Genomic DNA, 14,164 nt, shown 5'->3' on the forward strand with positions numbered 1-14,164 from the left:
TTCTACACAGATCTTCATATAAATATGAACGTTTATATAAAGAAAGTGCTGAATCCCTACTCCACAGACCAAATCTAAACCGCAATGATGTTCTTGCCATCCCTAAAGTATGGGAAATTGTCATACAAAATTGTGTAAAATAATAACTTCACTGTAATTAATTTTAATTTAATTTAAGTAATTTAGTTCAATTTAATTTAATTTAAGTTCAGGCCGCAACGCGCCACTGCACGCAATTTGGATTCCTTTGTACGAACGCGCCCTTTCTCTTGTCATCCTAGTATTGCCTTACTGTACTGATGATGTACAGTACGTTCTAGCTAACATACCTAGGACGAAATATTTACGTAATAAAAAAACCTACTACTCTGGTTCACGTGTGTTAAACTTAGTCATGAATTCTCCATAGGTTTCTCTATATAATCATTGTTAGTAATTGATGCAGAGTGCTTACTAACAGAAAACTATGGGTAGAGATATTTCAGTAGGGAATCCTAACTGAGGTGCAGCTGTAGCAATGTCGTGCCATGCTTAGCCGCAAGTGATTCACGAGTTCTTTAGACAAACTTGCCCATTCCTCCTTCAGAGCAAAAGATAAGACCTTGTTTGTTTTCTAGATGGGGGGGGGGGAAGACGCATTTCTAATGAACATCAGGAATGCGTCTCCGTATTCCGTCCCAAACGTTTTCTATGAGGTTGAGATCTGGGGAGCGTGCTAGCCACTCGATTCGATTTATATCGTAGTTCTCCAGAAGTATCTCCATTACTCATGTGTATGATGTGGTGTGGCATTGTCATCCATAAAAATGAATTCTTCACCTATAGCACCACAGACGAATTAACTTTTGCAATATAGTTCAGCAGTCATAGTCCCCTTTTCCAGCACTTGTAGTTCGGTGCGTCCATTAAGCATAAATCCTCCCCACACTGCCGTATCAATCCCTTTCAAGAACATTCTTGCAATGATACGCAGCATCATTTTCACGTCAGATCAAGTGTTGTCTAGAATCTGAGGAAACACTAAATCGACTCTCATCTGTAAAGAATGCGTTAGCTCATTGGTGTCTTGTCCAATTGTTATGGGTTCAACATCACTGAAAACGTGCTCTGCGATTACCACTGAAAACGTGCTCTGGATAAAGGGACGTAGACAACAGGCCTACGGGCGTATAGTCAGTCCTATTTGTTGCAGACATCTTACCACAGTTTGTTGAGATATCTGCGTATCTATCCTTGAGTGGAGCCGACTTGCAAGCTAACCTGCCCTAGTGCGTCGATTACGTCTTGCTGTCATAACCAAAAATATGTCTTCATGCTCCGTAGTAGAGCGAGGGCGACATCTTAGCAGACGTCTGGAAGACATTCTATTGAAACGCTGCCCAGAGCCTAGATACAACACTATGTGAGATTCCAAACTCTTTGGCAATGCCAGTAATTCTGCGGCCTTCTTCAAGCGTTTCAAAAATTCTTCTCCGGATGGAATCATCTAGATGATGTCTTTGAGACATTACAAAACATCCAAGTTTGATACGTCTGTATATGCGTTGTAATTCTTTAGAAATAGTGTTGGTCCTTAGGTTTTGGACACCAGTGTATTATCCAAATCAAGAATTCACAGTTTAAATCTAATTAGAATGGTACATTGTAATCCACTCCTACTCAGAAATATATATACTTTAGATATCAGTTAAACGTTAGTTACTATTAATTGCATATAAATGAGTAGTTACCTAATTAAGCTCATTTCCTCTAATATTATAAATTAATGATGCTAAATCTACTTCATTGTAGCTTGAAGGACAATATAATCAACGATTTAGAACAATAATAAAAGAAAATATCCAATTATTGCCGACTAAATAATAAAAAGGACGATCCTTCTGTGAACAGAGTAGAATTTACAGCCAGTTTTTTTTAACTGCATATAAAAGTATTTTTTCCAAGAACAATAACATCAATTCATAATAAAAATCAGAGAAAAATAAAAATCAGAAATAATTGTCACAGGAAAATCGGTAAGACAATTGTCAACATCATGACGAGGCTCAATTTTCTAGAAACATGTAAGTTAAGAATTGAAGTTACGATCCATCTTATTTATTTTAAATACGAATTAAATGCAGTTGGAGAAAATAAAGACCTTTTAGGCAATCACCTAAATGCATTCTGTATCGCATAAAAGTCATAGAATAGAGACAAATAACTGATGAAAGAAATGGCAAATCTGACAGTTTCTCTTTCTTAACTACTTTTTTTTTTATTATTACACAGTCCTCGTCTAGCCTAAGGAACAGGTTGGAGATATCTAATATTTTTCCTGACTGACCCTTCTTTCGGTATTCTAGTATATATGCACTGCCTGCACATGTTAACAAGTCTATTATTGATTCAAGTATCTTATACACTTGAATCAAAGTTTAAATGGATAGAAATTGGTTAAATAATATTAGCTAAATTGCGTAAAAACACCATTAAAGCTGACATTTCAATGCTAATATACATAATTGCAAAATCAATAACACAATACTACAAAAAGTTGACGTTCGCTTGCGTTTTTTAAATGTTATGAGTTACGTACATAGAGATTAGATTGAAAATTTTATTCTTATTGCAGAAATAAAAAAAAAGAAATATTCCTTCAATAAATAAAGCATGACGCATGCTTTGTTTAAAGACGGTGGTCAGAATCTGTTTTTGATTTTTTGATTTTTTACTTGCTATTCTAGTCACGTTTAACAACGACAACAAAAAGCAGCCTGTGTTACAGAGGTCAACTTGAGCGTTATTCCGCGAATGTTTTAACCCCCATCAAAACTTATAAACGGATATTTGGATAATTAAAACTTTATATTTTTTAAATGTGACTTCCACTCATGAAAGGTAAGTCTATAGCACATTATATCGTAAATGGACTAAAGATTTTTTTTCTATTTTTTAAATTAATTTTATATTTTTTGTACTTTTATTAGTTTTTTTTTCACATAGTCTGGAAACCCTTCTCTAGAGATCATACATGCAACTTTTCAAGCCACTTCAGGCCTCTATTAAGTGGACGGTGGTGTCACACCAGTCGAGGAAATTCATCGCCCACCTAAAGATAATTACAAACATCCATGCCCACAGTGGGATTCCAAACAATGGCCTGTTGATTGGTTGGAGAGCAGATACGCTAAAGACTTAACTCCCCAGGCTGATTATGCAAGGGAAACCAACATTACTTTAATGAAATAAACCAAATATTGGTCCGAAATTCATTTTCATTTTTGTCTTATATTGTTTATCTTAATCTTCAAAGGTTTCAAGGATATCTAATGATACAATAATGTCATTAATTAAAGCTTAAAAAGGTGCTGTATGTTAATATATATTTTCTAAATGCGTAGAATTTCATGTCTTAAATAAGTAATGGAAGATATAAAACCCTTTATTCTTCAAAATTATATATATATATATATATATATATATCAAAGTTCAGTCAAATCGGAGACAAGTGATCGATATTTACGACCAAGTTCGAGAAAACATTTGCACTAGCAACGGTGTAATCTTTGATAGATTTACAAGCGAAAAAAATTACAAAAAATAAAATAATAAAAAATCTCAGCAGGATATGTTTTTCAAACTCATGATTGGGGAGGCAACTCGTGGCAAAGATGGAACAAACTACAATTATAAAAATAATTTTAAAAAATTAAAATAAAAAAAAATACTTAAACTTAATATTTGTTTATCTGTGCTTGAAAGAAAAAGTCCTTGCATCCAGTATGACTGAACTCATCAAATTTCTAAGAAAGCATTTGAAAAACAGTAAAATTAAAGATATTACTAAGAATATATCTTTTTATATATAAAAAGAATTTGATATATATTAAATATATACAGGAAATTTCATTATATAACTTTCTTTCTATCTTATATGAGACATAACGTTCAGCCACTAAGTGCTACCGCCTCAAGTTGGCTTCCTTAGTGAACGCGTTCTATTAACCTCTTTTACCGTCCACCTGCCAGTGTGTAGGGCATTAGAACACGCTACTGTTGACTCACCTGAATCGGGCGAAGAATCCATAGCGATTGCCAGACGTCTGCCGCGACACTAGGTGACGTGAGTCTATCCCAGCCTCACGGGCGCCGGCTGTTGCGGGTAACCTGTATATGTTGCGGCGGTCAGGAGCCAATAGCACCGGAGTTTAGTTGTTCCTTACCCCAGTTGATGGGCTCTTTTGGTCTGCAAGGGTTGGCCCAGTGTGCATGTACTTAAATTCCTGCGAAGATAAACAAACAGCATTCACTATTTTGAGTCAATAACTGTCTCTGTAACTGTTCTTAAAGTTACAACTCACAGCATATACACAGAAGGGAAGCATCACACAGCGGACTGCACGCCCTTGGAGAGCGTAGAAATGATATAAAAGAGTAATGGGATAGACTGAAGAAAGTCACAGTAGCTACTCAGAATGGTGCTGACATAATTTAGCTGTCTGTAAATGAAGGGCATTATATGTAGCAAAAAACGGAGAGTAATTATTCAGAAGGGCTTGCACATTGGTTTTATCTTAACACTTTTTTTTTTATTATTTGGAGTATTGATATTTAAAACCTTTTGTTTTGTTTGCATTCGTAATGAATTTATGAACTTTTTTTATTTTTTATGTTTGAAATGCATTACTTTCAATTTTAAGATACCATCTTCGAAAATTCAAGAAAATTGACGGTTTATCCCACGTTTTCCAGTGCTCTTTCTACATCAAAAGTAACTTTGCCTAGCAATAATAGCCTGCTAACAACTTCACAGATCTGGTGATGTATTCTGTATTTAGAATTCTTCTTAAAACATGGTTAAAAAATTGGTGTATATTATAACGATGTATATAATATATATGATTGTATTTGGAAACATGTTTATCATGTTTCCAAACACAATTAATTGCATGTAATATATATATATATATATATATATATATATATATATATATATATATATATATATATATATATATAATATTATGTTTCAAGTTATGACAGATGTGCTGAAACAAGTAGAATATAGCATATACGGGTCGAAACTCTAGACGGATAACAAGCAGAATAGTTCTTATCTGGTGAATTGTTGAGAAAAATGGAAGAAAAACAAAAAGAAGACGCGGGAGGTGCATGAACTTCAGCTGCGAGAACGGAGAATCTAAAGTGCAAGTGATAGATGAAACTGCCCTCAATATGGTGAGATGCCTTTTATGAGGATATCTGTTAATCTAAACATGAATCCAGGGCTGCTGCAATTAAATTATCTTCGCATATACCGGAACCTTCTTAACATTGCCAGTCAAAATAGACACTAGAATGTGGATAACATTACGAGTATATACAGGGTGGCCATAATTAAACTTCCCCTATTCAGAGCCTTATGTAGCTCTATTTAACAATAGGAATGTCACCAGATTTGGTAGGGAGAGTAATCAAGCCATGGGAAGAAGGATACCTTGAAAAAAAAAAAAAAAGTTCGAAAAGTCGCCGATAGGGGAAATATGGTTCTATTGTAGCCGAGGAAGCCGAATTTGCATAAAACGAAATTGAACTTCTTTGCTGGCATCACAGGAGCTATAAAGTAAAGGGAAAACTTCACAAACGCATTCCTATTGAGAGTACTATTCAACATGTGCCTCACTTTACCATACAGCGCATTACTAGTAAAGTTATTTTACCTTAACGAGTGCAATCCATCAGCCGCTCTTCGTTAGTTTTAGAACCCGCCAGAACTTGGGTGAAGGTCCTCTGTTAGCGCAGTTAGATCGATGATTTGGAAGTTTGATGAAACAGGATCTTTGAAAGTTCCACCTGGGAGATAACGAAATCAGTGCCACCATGGGTAATTGAAAAAGTTGCCGCCGCGATTGTCGACAGATCACACGAAAATGTTGCTGGTAATAGTGCCACAATTGGATATTCCTTATTCCACAGCATGGAAAGTCTTCTTTGTGCAAAATTATTACATTTTATCCATACAAGATCAGCCACATACAGCAGCTGCTACACGATGATTATAATAAGCGACTAAGATTTGCTATGAGGCTTCTGGTCAAATTGGAAGTCGACGATGCTTGGCCTTGGAAAATTATGAGGGTGGGGAGGATGAGGGACATTTTTATCTGAACGAGACTGTAACCACCCAAAATTGTCGTATTTGGGCTTCCGAATGATCCCAAGCGCTCCAGCAACTCCCATGATAGTCACATAAAATTACAGTTTTTGGTGTGGCTTCACAGCAGATTTTATAATAGGGACATTCTTTTTTTTGAGGATATCACTACGACAGGACCAGTAACTCGTTCCGCTGCCGCACGGAAATATCGCGAAATGCTGAACAGTTTCGTTATTCTGAAATTTTAGCAACGACGATGTCTGGACGAGACCATTTTTATGCATGATAGAGCGCCTCCCCTCACATTGCACGAGCGGTAACTTCTACGGCATCACTTCAGTGGGAAAAAAAAAAAAAAAAAAAAAAAAAAAAAAAAAAAAAGATTTTTAGTTGCGATTTTTAGTTGTTGTGGTCACCTGAAGGTGCAATTTCTGGTTCACGAGAACTACCATTCCTGTGGACTAGAAATAAGGGCTAACCACTGTATATTAAAATTGTGATATATATATATATATATATATCACAATGGAACATCTCAGAATGGAAAGATATATCAATTTTATATGAAAATTCGTTTCGTATAAAAATGACGTTTTATTATTTAGTTATTTTTTAATTCCATGCTGATCTGGAATTTATAACTACAATAGCATCTTAAATACTTTTGAAGAATGAATCACAAATTGAAAAGATATTGTCCAATCTTAATACCTAAACAGTAAAAATTTAAGCAAGCGTTTCTAAAAGAAATGATTAAAAATATTCATTGATATTTCGTAGTCTAGTGGGTAAACCGTCTTTGTTTATCAAAATAATAAAAGTTGCGAAAGTAAATGAGTGCTTACTAAAGACAGATATTACTTGTCTTTGTAACAAGTGGTTACTCTTGGTTTGAAAGTAAATTATATATGATAAGAAATTATATTTTATTTTAATCCTTTAGCCAAGTGTGAGGAAACAAAAGTTTCCAAGAAAAGGATCGTCATGATTAGGCTACTTAAATAGAGAGATTAATAACTTCACACCAAATTGCATCAGTATCCCATAATGCATAGCATATTCTCTTTCCGACGTGTAGGTTGTTATTTCTTTCTCCGCTTACGCTCGATTTTCAGCCGAATTCGAAGTCTATAATGTTATGTTTTTATTTTCTTACCTCCCAAAAGTTAGCAAAACGTTTTTTTTTTTTTTTTCACAAGGCACCTGCTTATCCCATTCCAAAACAATGAGTTTCAAATTCCTAATCGATCATGCTAATTAAATATATTTCAGCACAATTGGACTAAACACAATATAACCATTTCGAAAAGTATTGACTTCTCAGAAAAAAACTCTGCATAATTACATTCGAACTGATAGTATTATTGGAAAAAACTAAACAGCAGTTGATTTCCTTAGACAGCTGATATCTGTCTAAGGAAATACAAGAGAAACACAAAGTACTCTTGACGCATTATTTTCAGAATATATATATATTATATATATATATATATATAATAACAATCTGGAAACAGCATAACCCATTACCCATTTGGTATGCAAAAGACTCCGCAAATAAAGATAGATACACTACTATTTGCAGATGATCAAATAGTATTAGCTACATCATAAGATAATTTACAAAGATCGTTGAAATCATTAAATGATATCTCAAAAGAATATAATAGGCCAATACTTAAAGAAAAAACAAAAATAATGGCATTCAAAGGAGAAAACCCAATAAGAAGTAAAATAGTGATAGATAATAAAATACTAGAACAAGTAAACACTTTCAGATACTTGGGATGTGATCTATCATACGAAGAAGAAAAAGACATAGACACTTAAAATATTAAACTTTGTCAAGGTAAATGGCATAATAAATAATATATTTAAGCCATCCCTAGTACAAAAGCATACTAGAATCAGACTATATAATTATTATTTGACACCCCCAGGAAGTTCAAGGACTCATCGAGGATGGGTACTTGCTCTACAACTCTGTCTCCACCATGCAATCCACCAACTACCGCACTATACCAACGCCATCTACCTCCGACCACTACTACCACAGACAATTACAAACATCGATGCCCACGGCGGGATTCTAGCCCGCAACCGTTTGGCTAAAGAGCAGATACGCTAACCACTCGGCTAACCAGGCCGAGTAATGTTTTATCAAAACCAACTCTACGGAAGCGAAACATGGAGCATGAAAAAGAAAGATGAAAAACGAATTCAAACAATAGAAATGAAATTTCTCAGAAAAACAGTTGGATATACCAAATGGGACCATAAAGCAAATGAAGAAATTTTACAATCCCTGAATATAAAATCAATTAACTACTACATAAGACAGTATAAAAAATGGATAGAACATCGAATGAACAACAGCAGACTACCGAAAATATTATACAAATATAAAATAAGTGGGAAAAGAAGAATCGGAAGACTAAGAAAGAGATGGCATGAGACTGGAAGAGGCCACTTGGCCCAAAATCCATGTTAGGAAGAAGAAGAACATAAAGTTAATATATACAAGAAAATGACAGTTATGACAAGCCCAAATATATTAGTGTGTGTATATATCCAAATTATCAAATTCTTATATTTGCCTAATGATTGGAATAAAATTGTTCAAAAACCCAGGTTTGTTTTCATCCCTCTTAAAAATAAATAAATAAATACGTTTTCTAATCAGCAAATAATATCTGAGGAGAAATATCACGTTCAATAATTAAATAAATTATCATAGGTCCTAACTCTGCTAATAATAATAATAATAAATACTACTGGATTTCTTAACTCAAGTCCAGTAATCCGCCATTTTGTTTTATAGCCTATCAGTAATTAATAAGTATGACAATAATAAATTAATAAATAGACCCAATTATTATATCGTTACTGAACAGATTATCTCATTCAGGAAGTATCGTTCAGGAAACGAAACCAGTTAACTGTAGGAGAAACAAAAAGAGTGCATAATTTTGTATCAAAAATCGCAGATTGCGTAAGGTTAACAATGGCTGTAATACGAGAACTGACACGTGATATCTTCTCTTTCTCTTACTCACTAACCAGTGACTATGAAATTTCAAGGCTTGTGTAGGATACAAAATAGTAACTTGCTCCAAATACATCTCATTGTATCTCTCAGCCACATTTTTCTTCTTATCAGTGTCTCTTAATGTTCACCGTGTAGGCTATTTATTTTGGGTGTAGTTCACTAGCTTGACTGCTAGAGGTTACAAAAAAAAAAAAAAAAGAGTATAAAAACACAGATTAATTTATTTTAAATAACTTTCTTGTAATTTCATAGATAAAAACTACAAATGGTCTTATATTTCGAATATACTGAACTTTAGTACAATGAATCTTAAAATCGTTCATTAATATTATCCCATATCTATTTGAAAGGCGAATTACATAAAAATGCTTTAAACATCTTTTATGTGTTAATTATCACCATTCTTTCGCATCCAAATGGTATTGTTAGGATTAAAACATTAAACTAACACTGGCTTTAAAAGAAATTGACATGTTCGCACTTCCACCCTGACAACTGCGTATTATATAAACACCTTTTTCTGTTCTCGTACAAGCTAACAATGCCGACTACTTTGCTACACCATCAGCAGACAGAAGAACCAACAACAGTAAAGCATGCGCGCGCAGACACAAATACTCGCCTTGGCCTTCTCACAGCTGGCAGGAGAGAATACGAACTACACGGATAACAAGAGGAATCAAAGCCAAGGCAACACCCTTGTAGCAACCTTTGGCTTATTTTATTTATTTATTTATTTTTTACTTTGCAGAAACGTTTCCTGCTCTCTTTTTCACACTATTTCTCAGAATGAACCGAATTATATGTGAATGTGGTGTCCTGACGTTAAAAAAAGTGTAATTCAAATAAATAAATAAAATGAAGAAAGACGATTGGTGGAAACATTCGCTCATAAATATGTGTTGCATATATCATTTGTGTGTAATTGTATTGTATTGTATTGTATTTTACCATTGATTGCATTTTGTTTTTATTTTTTATGCAACATATAACTTGCCAACTGAAATATTTCAAGTACAATGAAATACATTTAAATCAAGAGTTTTTCAAATACACATTTGTGATTTTATTAATTATTTTGGAAGTTAATTATTTTACTTAAAAACTTGAAAAATTATGGTTATTTAATAAAAAATAAACTTATCTTTTCCTTTTCCTTATACACCTTATTTTATTATTTATATCTTAATCTTTTCTATGATTTTCTGGAGGAACAAAAGTTCATTCAATCCAATACTCTTGGAGGGTAACGGATGGCATTATTGTAGTCAATGAAGTTCTAACTGAGGCTAGGCTATTGCTGTTACCCTCCTGCCATGATCAGAGCTTTAATAGCTCAATAATACCTTATCCCTACACTGTCCTCTACAGATAACGGGGAAGATAAAAAGCATTCTTGCTTCGTCCCTTTAAGCCAGTCCTTATAAGGACAAAAGTGCGAGGAGTAGGAAAGTCCTTTTTAGGACTTCCAGGGCAATGCTGTAGCCAATGAAGTTTTAACTGAGGCTCGGCTATTGCCGTTACCCAGCATGACTAGAGCTTTTTAGCTCAGTCATGGCTGGGTAACTAAACACTCCATCCACACAGATTTACTTCATTCAGATGACGGGATAAAGAGTCAAGGACTTAGTCCATCGCCCAGTTCTTTTAAGAACAAAAGTGCGAATGGGAGAGGAGGATATGAACAATCGACCGTGAGATGCGGTGATTGATTCATTCAATCCAATACCCTTGGAGGGTAATGGATGGCAATGCTGTAGCCAATGAAGTTCTAACTGAGGCTCGGCTATTGCTGTTACTCTCCTGCCATGATCAGAGCTTTAATAGCTCAATAACACCTTATCAATACACTGTCCTCTACAGATAACGGGGAAGATGAAAAGCATTCTTGCTTCGCCCATCTAGCCAGTCCTTTTAAGGACAAAAGTGCTTGTTACATAGTCTTTCTTGTCTTGTTTTCTTCCCCAGAAATTCATAGAAAAGATTGAGATATAAATAATGTATATATATATATAATAAAATATTTCTTGTTTTGTTCCCCAGAAAATCATAGAAAAGATTGAGATATAAATAATATAATAAAATAAGGTGGAAAAGGGATTTTTTTTATAAAATATAACCATAATGTTTCAAGTTTTCAAGTGAAATAATTAACTTCCAAAAATAATTAATAAAGAATAATTAAATGATTCAAAAAGTGCAATAAATCACAAATGTTATTTGATAAACTCTTGATTTAAGTGTATTTCATTGTACTTCAAATATTTTAGTTGGCAAGTAAGATGTTGAATAAAAATAAAAACAAAATGCAGTGAATGGTAACAGATTTGAACAATACATTTACACACAATGATATATGCAACCCATTTTTATGAGCAAATGTTTCCAGCAATCGTCTTTCTTCATTTTAATTATTTTGAATTACAATTTTTTTAACGTCAGGGCACCACATCCACATGCAATTCGGTTCATTCCGAGAAATAAACTGTGGATATGATTTTTTTTACCTACTATGACTGATAACCACTGTTTTTGCTATGAAAAAATTGCTTTCATTAGAAGCAAAACTCAATATCCTGTATTATTTCCCCGAAAAAAAGAACCCTTTTCTTCTACATTGCTCTTTCTTTTTTTTTTTTTTTTTGGCATAAACATTACAAATATCGCCATATCACATCCAAGGAATTAGGTTTACTCTTTCGCACAAGAAGTTGCTTATGCGAAAGAGTAAATCTGATTTCCAATTAATTATTATTCAGTTATATTGTATTCTATTCGGTTCTCGCATTTGGGATAATGTTCATTAAAATGCTTGGCAGTACAGAATAGAGAAATTATTTCTTTACTTCTCTACAAATCCAATGTTAACAAGTTTTTCTTTCTCCTCAAATTTCTGCCACTCTACAATACACATGCACTATATCATTAATTGTTGACATACATCATCAAAGGGTGTACAGAACACTCTGGATGATAATAATACATGATTCAGGTACTACTACTACTAGCTCTTTGTCAACGTATTTTCTTCCAAATTAATTTCTTATTTCTTAGTACTCGAGTATTGTTTCATCTTACATTTTGGTCCTCTAAGGCGCTAATAAAACTACCTGGAATTTGAGTTTTTTACTTGCCACGTTATCATCCTATCATCAAACATTATTTTATTAAACTTTCCTCCCCAATTTTGTTTTGCCATATACCTTAGGTTTGTTCACAGTTCTGCTGACACTTTGTTGAATGCTAAACAATGTAAAGTTCGTTTCTAAAATATTTTTTTATTAAAAATAAAAATATTATTTTTATTTTTAATATAATTATGCCATTTATACCACTGACACTTCAGTAATTTTCCTAAGAACTTCATATCTATTGGTCTGTAGCTTGAATCAACTGTTTAAAAATAATAATAATAATAAGTTGTTCAAAGAATAACGAACAATCTCAGAGCTATAAGCTTCAATCGGCTTAAACACTCTCTTGTATACAGTAGTTTAATTATTTGGATAATTTCTCTCTTACTCCTTATAATTTTTTTCAGCTGGCTCCTCACCGTATTAGCTTTGTTTGTTCTATTATGAATTACCATATTGAATTTGACATCTTCATTAAAAATTGTGCTTACATAGTTGTGATATTTACTTGTGCTGCAAGTTAAAAGTAGAGTGATGCCTTCCACGTTCTTTCCAATTTCACAGTTTTGCCCTTTTTTTCTGATTTTCATTATTAAGAGAGACCTTCAGGGAGTCAGGGACTTATCCAGGGAGGCTACATACTACACGCACCAGCTATCATACTTATTGTTGAATTCATTCACGATGCCTTTCAACATCCAATGGCAATCCATTCCAATCATGCGCTACCCTATGAGAGAAAAATCTAGCCCTCACCCTCTTCTTGGCGGCATTCATTCTCGGCTTCCAAGGGTACCCTCTCATCCTTTTACCATCCTCCATAAAATGAAAAATTCTATCACCTGAAATCCTGTATGAACCTTTCAGAAGTTTGTAATCATGTCACCCCTCTTTCTCCTTTTGCTAGCGTCTATAGTTTACAAATTCTCAATTTGTCTCCATAATCAGTATCCACAACTTGATATCATTTTTGATATCAAGTTGTGGATACTGATTATGGATACTCTCCTTCTCGCTTTTGCTCTCTTTCCACTGTATCAAAATCACAACGGAAACCAGGAGACCAGACATGCGCACAATAGTCCAAGTGAGGTCTTATCAAGGCCTTGTAAAGAGGCAAAATGACACCCTTTCCTTTCCATATGAAAGGTCGTTTCAGCATCGCAATTATCTTTTAAATTATATTTGCAATTTTTGCTACATGGTCCCTGAACTTCAACTTTCTATCCGCTAACACTCCAAGATCCCTAGCGTGATCAGTTTTTTTCTAGCATAATCCCACCAATATAATACGACATTGGATATCTAATCACTCCGAAGTGATTAGATATCCAATGTCGTTGGATATCTAATTCCATTACTAGCATTAATTTACTAGCATTAAACTGAAATTCATTTTCCCATGCCCACTGTTTCAGCCTATTCAAATCATTCTGCAAGTTCTGCATAATCAGCAGCATTCCTGATAACCTTACAATCTTTGAATCAGTAGCAAATAGCTGTATGTCGCTTGTCAAATCCTTCCCAATATCATTAATGTACAGATTGAATAACAGAGGACAAGCACTGATCCTTGTGATACACCACTATTTACCTTAAATCTTGCAGACTTACATCCCCCGGATACCACTTTTTGATATCTGTCAATCAGCCATCCTCTTATCCACGCTAATATTTTATCATCCAAATCCATATGCGCCAATTATGCAACAGGCTTCCATGTTGTATTCTGTCAAAAAGCGTTTTAAAATCCCAAAGTATCATGGTGTATTCATTCCCCTTGTCTACTAGTTCAATGGTAACATTATTACAGAATGTGAACAAGTTGCTAAAACATGACCTTCC

The 14,164-nt window shown here is 34.0% G+C and overlaps 1 protein-coding gene across 7 annotated transcripts in view; it reads right to left on the reverse strand.

Moving 5' to 3' along the window:
* Positions 1-14,164, reverse strand: part of LOC150104017 (Golgi-associated plant pathogenesis-related protein 1-like) — a 66,723-nt gene that overhangs the window by 41,052 nt on the left and 11,507 nt on the right. For 5 of the 7 annotated variants that reach the window (XM_090396677.1, XM_090396679.1, XM_090396678.1 and 2 more), the window contains one exon: positions 4,048-4,265. In XM_090396677.1, coding sequence (XP_090252803.1) covers positions 4,048-4,069 — 22 coding nt within the window. In that variant the 5' untranslated portion in view covers positions 4,070-4,265. Of the gene's footprint in view, positions 1-4,047; positions 4,266-5,702; positions 5,795-9,544; positions 9,599-14,164 lie in introns of those variants that run through there. The other 2 variants (XM_090396681.1, XM_090396682.1) reach the window with 2 other exon arrangements.

Source organism: Typopeltis vanoorti, chromosome 8, assembly GCF_054136105.1.
Source record: "Typopeltis vanoorti isolate ZY-2024b chromosome 8, IOZ_Tvanoo_1.0, whole genome shotgun sequence".
NCBI lineage: Eukaryota > Metazoa > Arthropoda > Arachnida > Uropygi > Thelyphonidae > Typopeltis > Typopeltis vanoorti.